General features: G+C 43.6%; 1 protein-coding gene and 1 pseudogene across 2 annotated transcripts; both read left to right on the top strand.

The window, feature by feature from the left end:
• Nucleotides 1-6,119: 6,119 nt before the first annotated feature.
• LOC115686603 (uncharacterized) lies at nucleotides 6,120-7,623 on the top strand (annotated as a pseudogene).
• Nucleotides 7,624-9,710: 2,087 nt separating this feature from the next.
• On the top strand, nucleotides 9,711-11,800 carry LOC115686604 (dof zinc finger protein DOF3.1-like). 2 transcript variants are annotated; one of them, XM_030611956.2, is made up of 2 exons: nucleotides 9,711-10,307; nucleotides 10,468-11,800. In XM_030611956.2, the coding sequence occupies exon 2, from the start codon at nucleotides 10,637-10,639 to the stop codon at nucleotides 11,510-11,512; it is 876 nt and encodes a 291-aa protein (XP_030467816.1). In that variant the 5' UTR covers nucleotides 9,711-10,307; nucleotides 10,468-10,636; the 3' UTR covers nucleotides 11,513-11,800. The 2 variants fall into 2 exon arrangements, with proteins under 2 accessions (XP_030467816.1, XP_030467817.1); XM_030611957.2 differs by having other exon boundaries at nucleotides 9,712-10,307; nucleotides 10,558-11,800.
• The last annotated feature ends 293 nt before the right edge of the window (nucleotides 11,801-12,093 follow it).

Raw genomic sequence — 12,093 nt, forward strand, 5'->3', positions numbered from 1 at the left:
TCACCGTCTCCGACTCTCCCTTTCCGTCTTCGTCTCAGTCTCTCCGTCTCCGTCCATAACTGGTGGGACCGGTTTCATGGATTCACCCGGAAACCGGACCTTCATGATTTCAATTTTTCGGAATCGGTCCTTGGTAGGTGGTTCCCAGTTCTAGGGTGAGAATCCGCCACCTGAACCATGCTCACCCCTACTCACCGGCAAAGTGAATTTAGCGATATTAGTGTTCAACGACGTCGCTTATGCGTGCTATTTGCCACAAATTGATGAACTGGGTGTCTTCTTCAAACCTCAATTTCGCCGTGTTCCTCAGCCGAGGAATTGGGGCAAAATTGGGTGCTAAAATTTGCAATGAAGAGGAAACGGCTCACGATCGTGTAAGGCAAAACCAATCGATAGACTAAATCGTTGATTTTTTCTAGAATAACCTGAATTCGATTCCTCTCAATTTTTTTTCCGTGAACTTGTCCCTAACTTCTCCCCACAACACATTGTCGACGAGGTTGTCGAGCAATTTGAAGTCATCGTCGAAGTTCTGGAACGAGATCTCCTCGACAATGTCGTCGGCATCGTCCGTCATTTTCACCGGCAAGAGAGTACCGGAGAGAAGCGCCAATTCATCTTTTTGACGTGAAATTGTTTCTTCCACTTTCAGGCAATTTCGCGGATGGAGATTTTGTTTCTTCTATTTTCTTTCTGTTTGTAATTGTTAGGCATGGTGATACCAATGATACATGCATTTCAATATGGGATCCTCAAAGAACTTGATGATGGTAGCCTCATTTCCTTGTTATGTCTTGATTGAGGTGTTCGCCGGTTCGAACATCATCTTCGCCGTGATCTTCGCGATCACACGGACAGGGAAAGAAGAAGGAAGGAGAGAGATGAAACGTCGGTGTTTTTAATCCCATTTGTCACATCGTTTCCTTCATTTTCCACTTTGAATTTGAATTTCTCTTGAAAAAGTCGAGTTGTACTTAAAATTGTTGAAATAATAGTTATTTTCTGCACGTTTAGCTGATGATTTGTTTCTTAGTTGTCCTAGTCTTTAGGAGTTAGTGGAGTAATTGGTTTATGCAGATCATGGGTGGTTATGGTCCTATTTTTTGGTGGTGTTTCTGTCATATATTGCCTATTTTTAAAGACTTAAAAATTCTGAATGAACAGAGAGCCTGAGCCTCATCTCTCCTCTTCTTTAGATTTTTTCACGCTTCAGTTTTTTATTGTTCTTGAGTCTTCAGTGGTATCAGAGCCTTGAGACCCTGAGAATGAACACACGTGAGGCAGCAACAATTTTCTTTCATCTATTTTTCATTTATCCAATGGCCACAGATTCCAATTTTGTGCAAGCAGCCATCCCACGCTTTGATGGTCACTATGACCATTGGAGCATGCTAATGGAGAATTTTTTACGGTCAAAGGAGTATTGGCCAGTCGTCGAATCTGGAATTCAAGAGCCACCAGCAGGCACGGCTTTGACAGATTCCCAGAAAGCAAAACTGGAAGCTAGAAAGCTGAAGGACTTGAAGGGAAAAAATTATCTCTTTCAGGCTATTGATCGTCCCATCTTGGAAACTATTCTTTGCAAAGAAACTTCCAAGGATATTTGGGATTCTATGAAGAAGAAATATCAAGGCTCTGTTAGGGTTAAGCGTGCACAGCTTCAAGCCTTAAGAAAGGATTTTGAGACACTAGCGATGAAGGATGGAGAATCTGTCACCAACTATTGCGCCAGAACAATGGAGATCAGCAACAAGATGCGATTCCATGGCGAGAAGATGGACGACGTCATCATTGTGGAAAAGATTTTACGTTCCCTAACACCAAAGTTTAATTATGTTGTTTGCTCAATTGAAGAGTCGAAAGACATAGATGCACTCTCTCTTGATGAATTACAAAGCTCCTTATTGGTCCATGAACAGAAGATGAACAGAAGTTCAGCAGTATAGGAGCAAGCGTTGAAGGCTTCTACTAGTACTCATTCCAATAATTTCAGAGGAAGGGGTAGAGGTAGAGGTAGAGGAAGGGGAGATCGAGGAAATAGAGATTTCAGCAGGAATTTCAAAGTCAATAATGACCAATCTCAAGGCAAAGGCAAAGGACGGAATCTTGACAAATCCAAGGTAGAGTGCTTTAGATGTCATAAATTTGGTCATTATGCATCTGAATGTTATACTAGGCTGCCTAATGATAAAGAAAAGCAAGAGAATTCAAATTTTGTCGAAAAGGAGGCAGAAACATTGTTGATGGCTGTTCAAGATGAAAAGAAACCCGAGTCAGATATTTGGTATGTGGATACAGGCTGCAGTAATCACATGAGTGGAAGTAAGTCTTCTTTTTCTTACCTAAATGAAGATTATCATTCTACTATGAGTTTTGGTGATCATTCTACTGTGAAAGTGATGGGAAAAGGTGATATTAAGATAAAAACCAAGAATGGTTTTGTGGAAACAATCTCCAATGTGTTGTATGTTCCTGACCTGAAAAGTAACTTATTGAGTGCTGGTCAGTTACAAGAAAAGGGTTATGTTATCACTATTAAGAAGGGTGTTTGTGAAATTTATGATTCTGTTAGAGGTGCTATTGCAGTTGTTTATATGAGTTCAAACAGATTGTTTCCATTAAAGATTGAAAGTACTCAATCTTGTTTGATGGCTGAAATGAAAGATCTCTCATGGTTGTGGCATTTTCGCTATGGCCACTTGAGTTTTGGTGGATTGAAGACCCTCCAACAGAAAAACATGGTGACAGGTCTTCCTCAAATTACTACTCCTTCCCAAGTTTGTGAAGAACGTGTTGTTAGCAAACAGCATCGTTCTGAATTTCCCAAAGGGAAGTCATGGAGAGCAAAGGAAGTTTTGCAGCTGGTGCACTCGGACATTTGTGGTCCAATAAACCCATCTTCTAATGGAGGTAAAAGATACTTAATTACCTTCATTGATGATTTTTCCAGAAAAACTTGGGTTTATTTTTTACAGGAAAAATCAGAAGCTTTCTCTACATTTAAAAGCTTCAAAGCTCATGTTGAAAATGAAGCAGACAAAACCATTAAAACCCTTCGACCAGATCGTGGTGGTGAATACTGCTCAAAAGAATTTGAAGTTTTTTGTGCAAAGCATGGCATTCGAAGAGAGCTTACAGCTGCATATACACCACAACAAAACGGTGTATCTGAGAGAAAAAATAGAACCATTCTCAACATGGTGAGAAGCTTGTTAGCAAGAGGAAGAGTTCCAAAGACTTTTTGGCCGGAAGTAGTAAACTGGAGCATTCATGTTTTGAACAGAGGTCCAACTTTTGCTGTTCAAAATATGACACCAGAAGAGGCTTGGAGTGGGAGAAGACCAACCGTGGATCACTTTAGAATCTTTGGATGCATCGCGTATGCCCATGTCCCGGATGAGAAAAGGAAGAAACTTGATGACAAGGCTGAAAAATGTGTCTTTCTTGGTGTAAGTGAGCATCCAAAGCATATAAATTATTCAATCCACTGACAAAGAAGATTGTGATCAGCAGGGATGTTGTTTTTTATGAAGAGAACATTTGGGAATGGAATAGGCAGCAGCCTACCCAAGTCCTTTATGACAATGATGTTGAACAGGAGCAAATTTCAGCACCTTGTATGCCCGACAATTCATCAAACACAACTTCTACAGCCGCTGAAACTTCACCAACAGTTGCTGAAGTCAATGAAGAAGAAGCTCAATCTCTTCGCCGTGTTAGAAGAAGGCCTGCTTGGATGGAAGATTATGAGGTAACTGGAATTGAAGATCCAATTACTCACTTTGCTTTCTTTTCAGACTGTGACCCTACAACTTTTGAGAGTGCTGTCAAAGAAGAAAAATGGCGAAAAGCGATGGATGATGAAATTGATGCCATTGAAAGAAATGATACTTGGGAGCTATCCGATCTTCCGAATGGACACAAAACCATTGGTGTAAAGTGGGTCTTTAAAACAAAGTTGAAAGAAAATGGTGAAGTTGACAAGTACAAGGCATGCTTGGTAGCCAAGGGATACAAGCAGCAATACGGGATTGACTATACTGAAGTTTTTTCTCCAGTTGCAAGACATGACACAATCAGATTGGTGGTTGCATTGGCGGCGCAGAATTCTTGGCCTATTTTCCAGCTAGATGTCAAATCGGCATTCTTGCATGGGTACTTGGAGGAACAGGTATTTGTCGAACAACCCCCTGGTTATGTCAAGATTGGAAATGAGCATAAAGTTTACAAATTGAAGAAAGCCCTTTATGGTCTAAAACAAGCCCAACGGGCTTGGTATAGTCGCATTGAGACTTATTTTCTTAAAGGTGGTTTTTCGAAATGTCCCTATGAGCATACACATTTTGTTAAGATTGGAGATAAAGGGAAAATGCTCATTGTGTGCTTGTATGTTGATGATCTTATATTTACTGGAAATTGTGATGCCATGTTTAAAGAATTCAAGAAGTCTATGATGGATGAGTTTGAAATGTCTGATCTTAGTATGATGCATTACTTTCTTGGCATAGAAGTGGTACAATCGAGTGATGGGATCGTCATTTCTCAAAAGAAATATGTGGGAGAAATTTTGGACAGGTTTTAGATGAAGGATTGTAATCCGGTAAACACTCCGGTTGAGTTTGGCTTAAAGCTACACAAAGATCATGAAGGGAAGAAGGTTGACAGCACACTTTACAAACAAATTGTGGGCAGTTTGATGTATCTAACTGCAACAAGATCAGACATAATGTATTCTGTGAGTTTAATCAGTAGATATATGGAGAATCCTACAGAAATGCATTTGTTGGCTGCCAAGAGAATCCTTCGTTACTTGCAAGGAACTAGAGACTTTGGGCTATTTTACAAGAAGGGTGAAAAGTCCAATTTGTTGGGGTTTACTGACAGTGATTATGCAGGAGATCAAAATGATAGGAGGAGCACTTCGGGTTATGCTTTTATGTTTGGGACAGGTGCTATTTCGTGGTCATCCAAGAAGCAACCAATTGTCACCTTGTCAAGTACAGAAGCCGAATTTGTTGCTGCTACAGCTTGTGCTTGTCAAGCTATTTGGCTAAGGAGAATTCTTGAGGAGTTGCAATTCAAGCAACTAGGAGCTACTAAAATTTTTTGTGACAACAGCTCAGCAATCAAACTCTCCAAGAATCCTGTGCTACATGAAAGAAGCAAGCACATTGATGTGAAGTTTTATTTCTTGAGAGATCTTAGCAATGATGGAACAATTGATCTAATCTACTGTAGGAGTGAAGATTGGGTTGCTGATATATTCACCAAGGCCCTCAAGATGGAGTCGTTTGTGAAGCTCAGAAGGTTACTAGGTGTTCGCACGCTAAAAACAGTCAAGGCTTTAAACTGAATGTTAGCAAACATCAGTTTAAGGGAGGGATTGTTGAAATAATAGTTATTTTCTGCACGTTTAGCTGATGATTTGTTTCTTAGTTGTCCTAGTCTTTAGGAGTTAGTTGTCCTAGTCTTTAGGAGTTAGTGGAGTAATTGGTTTATGCAGATCATGGGTGGTTATGGTCCTATTTTTTGGTGGTGTTTCTGTCATGTATTGCCTATTTTTAAAGACTTAAAAATTCTGAATGAACAGAGAGCCTGGGCCTCATCTCTCCTCTTCTTTAGATTTTTTCACGCTTCAGTTTTTTATTGTTCTTGAGTCTTCAAAAATTTCCATTTAAAAAGTCATAGAATAAATCATTGGGATATATCGCCGAAAGCACTTGAGTGATTGTTTTGCTACCCACAGCTTCACCCCTCCGGCCACCGTGGCCGGTACCGCCGGTACCAGTAGGCCTCCCCCCTTTCCACCTACATGGTATTAATTTCTCATTTTTGAATAATTCCAAATGCAAAGAAAAATTTAGACATATTATAAAAAGCAACGGAAGCAAAGAACAAGTGTTGACCAGCCAAACACCGAGAAGAACACCTTATGACACCTGTCCCTTAGGATAGCCCACGTGTCAATCCAACACGAAGCCACGTCGTCAACCCGCTCCATATAACCTGCATGTGGCCATGGACGATGACTCTTGTGTAAACCAGAAGAACAAATATTGAGCAGAAACACAGAAGAGAAGAGAGAACAAAGAGAGTGCTAAAGAAACACAACCCTAGCAATGGCCGCGATGTCCATGGCCAAAACTGCAATCTTCAACCTCGCAAGAGCCTTCCTTCCATCAGTCTGCATCCTCAGTCTCTCTCAGGTGTTCTTGCAAGCTTTCCGGGATATCCTTCGGTTCTCATGCTTCCAAGTACTCCGATGAGGTAATCATGTGGATATTATACGTTACACTCTTGTTACTTACACAAGAATTTATCGTTGGTTGATATGCTTTTGTTTTCTTTGTTCGTATTGGTTTTAGGTTGATAAGAACCGAGACCCGCCGAGGGACTCGAGGGCCGACATGGCGTACCGGTCCAAGGAGTCCATGAACGAGACCGACGAGCTGCTGATGGAGCTCCCTGATGAGGCGGAGAGAGCCATGAAAGAGGCGAAGGAGAGAGCCAAGGAGAGAGCTGAGGAGATGAAGGAGAAGGCCAGAGAGGCCATGAGGACAAGTCCAAGTCGAGCTGCGGTGATGGGCAAGCGGAGATGGGGGCGAGACCAAGGAGGCCACGAGACCAAGGAGATGACAAAGGTGTGAAGATGGTGAATTACGTGAAGAGTTTGCGCCAAAAAGTTCGAAATGAAAGACTTGGGCACTGCAAATTTTATTTTGGGCATGCGAGATTAGGAGGGACCGTGAGAAACGGAAGCGTGGCTAGGGCGGGGAGAAATACATAAAAGAAATATTGAAGAAATTCAATATGATAGACGCACGCCATGAAGGACAAGTCCAAGTCGACCGCGTAGTCGGTGGCCGGGAGCCAAGGAGACCGCGCACAGCACCAAGAGATTGGGTGGAGATTTGTAGTAGACCATAGTCCGTGCTTTGCATTGAGTTGGCACTGAGCAGGGAGGCAGATGGCTCACCGTTTGAGCAATGTGCCATGGGTGAGATGTGATAATCAGGGGCTATTTATTTAGCTAAGAATCCAATTTCCACAAGCATTGATATAAATATTTCAAAAAGGTAGGAGAAGGCCGTAGAAAATAGTTCGACTTCCGTACTAAAGCCGCACGAAGTTTGATGGTTGATTGACCAAGAATGATGACAAATGGAGGCCTGCAGAGAAGTTGCCAGTGGAGAATTGGCAAGGGAAGGCAAGGGAGAGGCGGGCGCGCACCTCAAGTATGTGCGAGATTAAGGTGAAGGAGACGGTGTATCCCTTCAAAGGAGGCTGCGAGAGGCGTGGAGAGGCAAGGGAAGGCAAGGGAAGGGTGAAGAGACGGGCGCGGCGGAGAGCACCGAAGGCGCGGCGGGAACTGTGGTGGAGAAGGCGAAGGATGGGGGTGCTAAAGCGGCAGAGGTGGTGCAGAACATGGGGGAGAAGGCGAAGGAGACGGTGCAGGGGGCGTGGGGTAAGGCGAAGGAGACGACCCAGAAGATCAAGGACACGGTCGTCGGGACATCCTCCTCCTCCGAAGACGAGGACGACGACTTCCAGAGAGGGAAGAGGGTGGACGAGGGTGTTGTCAGGGTGAGGAAGGTCGGAGATATCGATGATAAGAAGTATTAAGGAAGTGGTAACTCTGATCCTCTTGTATTATGTGATGATGAATTCGATCTTCTGTTGTTTTTGAGAGACATGAAATGAACCTCTTGGGGAGAGAATAAATGTCGACCCATGCATTTTCCAACTGGATAACTTGTCTTAGAGCATGCTGTCATTACTATCTGTTTTGGACGAAATTACGTTCAATACTTCGACAATTGTCATTGGTTTATTTAAATGCAGTAGCAGTATATGATCGTAGTAGATTTACTTAGGAAACAGAATCAGAATGAACGTAATGTGACAAATCACTTTGGAATTTTTCATCTAGAAGGAAACAGAATTAGATTGAACGTGATTTGAGTCCATCCTGCTTGTGGGTTGGAACGATGATGGGCTTGTACCCGAAGATAGGCTCAATTGAGCTCGAGCAATCTTTTCACCAGGAATGCTCCTGATGATCTAGATCCACTTCAAACAGAGATCGTCAATCGAGCACCCGAAGAGGAAAATCCGATCACTGGATCGGATGAATTTGTATTCTTAGCCCATGATTAGGGATCCCACCAGCGTCCGGGCGAACCACCATCTCGAGGTGGTGCCGTTTCGATCCTACCTTCGGGTGCCAAGTTCGAATGTCTCGACTCACATATATTCAGTTACAAGGCTCTTATTATCGAGCACCAGGCACAGGAAGAGACCCACTATTGCAAAGTCTTCCATATGAGTTCTTACCCTAAACAACATTCTTTTAGATAGTCACTCCGATTAACGTTACTAAGCCATACTTAAGGATCTCTCCTTGCGGTCAGGGTTTTGAGTTTGGACACTGAGGAAACTGTCTTATTGAGAATTTATCAAGAGTTCTGGTCGGGAATGAGGGATGACGTGGAGTCTGCGGGGAGTTACAACAACTCCCCCTCAAGCTCGGCACTTCGTGAACAGACGATAGCGCCATTCTGTTCTAGGTGGGGTCAACTGGTCAAGCACTCTCGTACCACCTTGTCCTTTTTTTGTCGCATTCGGTTTGCCTATCGTGTAATTAGTAATGCCCTAATCACGTATGGAGAGGAAAGGGTAGCTTGTATGGTTGGTTTTTTTTTGCTAAAAAGCTTGTATGGTTGGTTATTCATGAACAATTAAGCATACACCCAGTAGTACCTTATCGCGTTTTGAGTCATTCGTTTGAGAGCTTTAAGTCAACATAAATGAGATTGGCTCTCTACGAATCAATATTGAAGCACGATACCATTTGATAAAATTTTTTATTTGAGTCAACATAAATGAGATTGGCTCACTACGAATCAACATTGAAGCACGATACCATTTGATAAATTTCGTGATTCGAGAACGGACGAGGTCCCTAAACGAGGATCAAATGGAGGCGAGAGTAATCATATGAGAAATTTTACTGGGTGTACGAGACGACATTATTGTAATTCATGAAAAGAAAAAAGATACAAATAAAATGGACGCTACTTAAGTACTCCTGTGATTAGGCCATCTTACCCTATGTGAATAGAGCGGTGTTGTCACATGTCTGGTATCAAGCAACTCTTTTTTCGTCGCATGGTGCACGTGTAGCGCTCTAAGGGCCATTTGACTATTTAATTGTGTTGTCTCTCGATGTTTAGGAATGTTGGATGGATCCGTCATCTGTCCAATTTAACCTTACATATCATGCCCATCGCACCACCACTAATTTGAAGACATTCATTACAAAACATTCCAAAAGTACTACTACTCACCAACTTTTAGAACGAGGAAACTAACCTCGGATAGAACTTAGAAAAGCGGTAATATACATGGTCAACATCAATTTGTATTCCAGTTAATAGCCAGGGCAAACTCTGTAGGGATCCTAAGGTAATCAAAACCAACACGAGCTCAGGACACAACCGTCCTTTCCCGAGATTGGGGGCGCCATGGTAATCGAGTAGTAATATAGCGAAAATTGACCTCCCAAGTGGCACCAAATGATGTCAGAACGAACTGAACAGCACCCCCCGAAAATCATTAGTTTAATGAAGTATGGAAGACTCGGGAGTCAGTAGAGACTGTAGAGGTGAGGATAGACACACAGACATCACTATTCACTGTTGGAGGAAGGAGACATGAAAGTGGAATGAGAGAGACAGAGACAGACACGCAGAGAGAGAGAGAGAGAGAGAGAGAGGGGAGGGTTGGATTGGGTCTGAGTACTGACAAAGCCACCACCGGGTCCGCCACCACCACCACCACCACCTCGGTTAAAAACCACCCGCACGCGCCACCCTGACGCCGCCTTGGTCTCCGCCCCTCTCATCCACCGAGATTTCTCAGTCCCTACACCTAAACCTGGTCCATATCCTCTATGCACATCGCCTGCAACACATACCTCGTCACAAACGAATCAAACACCATCTCCTCGTCTTTCTTTCTTCCTTCTTCTTCTTCTTCTCTCTCTCTCTCTCCCTCCCTCTTTGCCTTGAGATAGCGGGTGAATTTTTGTTTGGATTCTTTCTTTTTCGCGTCTTTGAGGCGGTGTCTTGTTCTTGACTCAGTCTTCAGCTTTGCTCAGGTGTTTAGGGTTTCCTTATTTTGTAGCTTATACAGAGAGAGAGAGAGGGCTCTTCACTCTTTCATTCACTCGCGACTCACAGCTTTTCAAGACACAAATCTCGCTGTTCTTCTTTGGCCACGTCAGACACCTTCTCGCTGAAAGTCAGGTGACTCTCTCTCTCTCTCTCTTCTTAATTTTTTATTTTTATTTCGGACAACTCTCTCTTCTTAATTGAGAGATCAGATTTTGGAGATTCACGGGGTATGGTTTTGATGGGTGTGATCTGGAACTGTTGCTTGTGTGATTCTGTGTATTGAATTACCCAGATTCTCTCAAGAAGTTGAAGGAAGAAAAACAAGACATTTCGTACGAAATTCTTCATCAGCTGACACGTTGATCTTCATCTTCATCTTCAGCTATAAAAGGAGAACCCCATAGCCCAACTCTGAAAAAGAATCGAAGAGAGACAGAGAGAGAGACGATCACGGGAAACGCATGGAGCAAGAGAGCAAGCAACCGCCGCCGGACCGGAGGCCGACGTCGAGGCCGGCCCAATCGGACGGCCAGCAACAGCCGCCGCCGCACCACCAGCCCCAGAAGTGCCCTCGCTGTGACTCCATGAACACCAAGTTCTGCTACTACAACAACTACAGCCTCTCCCAGCCCCGCTACTTTTGCAAGACCTGCCGACGCTACTGGACCCACGGCGGAACCCTCAGGAACGTCCCCGTCGGCGGCGGCTGCCGGAAGGCCAAGCGCTCCAAGGCCTCCTCCTCCTCCTCCGCCTCCGCATCCGCCTCCGCCTCCTCCGGCGACAGCCTCACCCCACACTCATCCCTGCAGGTCCTGCCTCAAAGCCTCAGGGACGTTGCCGCAGGGAACCTGGCTCCGCCACCAGCCGCGGCGGGTGGGGAGGGCCATCTGGGTTACTCGTTCTATGCGGGAGGTGGGTTCTTGTCCTCTTTGGCTGCTGTTCAGTCCATCAACCAGAACCAGCCCTTCAACATCGGGGGTGCTACAACAAGCAATAACAACAACAATATGGGCTTTTTTCAAGGGTTTGGAGGTTTGGCTTCCTTAAGCAGCTCTCACCACCAGCAGATTCAGCAGCAAGCACAGTTTCTTCAGAGTGATTGGAGTCACGGCTTCGGCATGAGCAGTAATGCTAATACCAGTAGTAGTAACAGTAATAATAATAGCCCTAGTGTTTCCCATGTACATCATCACCATGGTAACTTGTGGAGTGGAAGCACAAGTGCTGGTATTAGTGGTCATGGCGGTGGCGAGAGTAATAGAAATGGCCTGAATGTTAACCACCCATCTGATCATCATCAATTGCCCCATCTTCCAGGATTTGGCCCTCCGCCATGAGCTCTTACTTCATATGATCAGATGTTTCTGTGGTTCAATATCGAAAGTTTGGAATTAGCTTCTTGACGACGACGACTTTTTAGGTTATAAGATTCTTTGTCAAATTTTTCCCATACAATACACTGGTGGTGCTGGGTTTAGTTTTGTGGGATACAAATGAGGAATTTTATGAAATATTATTATGGTCTTGGAGGGTTTTCGTTTTTATGGCATTGGTATATGGATTCATGTAATTAAGTTGGGGGGGAATATGATTTAAGCGACTATGGAGAGAATTTGTTCTTTGGATATTTATGGCTTGGTTTTTTGAATTTTCGCAGCAGAATTTGAGTCTGTTTTGATTGTTCTCAGTTGAGCATCATCCATTACTGTAAGAACTCACCAGGAACTTGGAGAAAGGAACAAAAATGGGTCAAGAATGAAGATCTTTCTGTGCGTGGTTAGTGGAGGCGACTGCTGATATATCTTTGTAAAAAGTTGTAAAAGGAGATGATGGACACGAACAGAGAAAAGAGGATGGACAAATCCGCTTTTTTGCATGTGAGAACCTGACGACTCCAAAAATCCTTAAAACCCATTTT

Source organism: Syzygium oleosum, unplaced genomic scaffold, assembly GCF_021117445.2.
Source record: "Syzygium oleosum isolate NSW1041296 unplaced genomic scaffold, Sole_v2.1 Sole_v2.18, whole genome shotgun sequence".
Classification (NCBI taxonomy): domain Eukaryota; kingdom Viridiplantae; phylum Streptophyta; class Magnoliopsida; order Myrtales; family Myrtaceae; genus Syzygium; species Syzygium oleosum.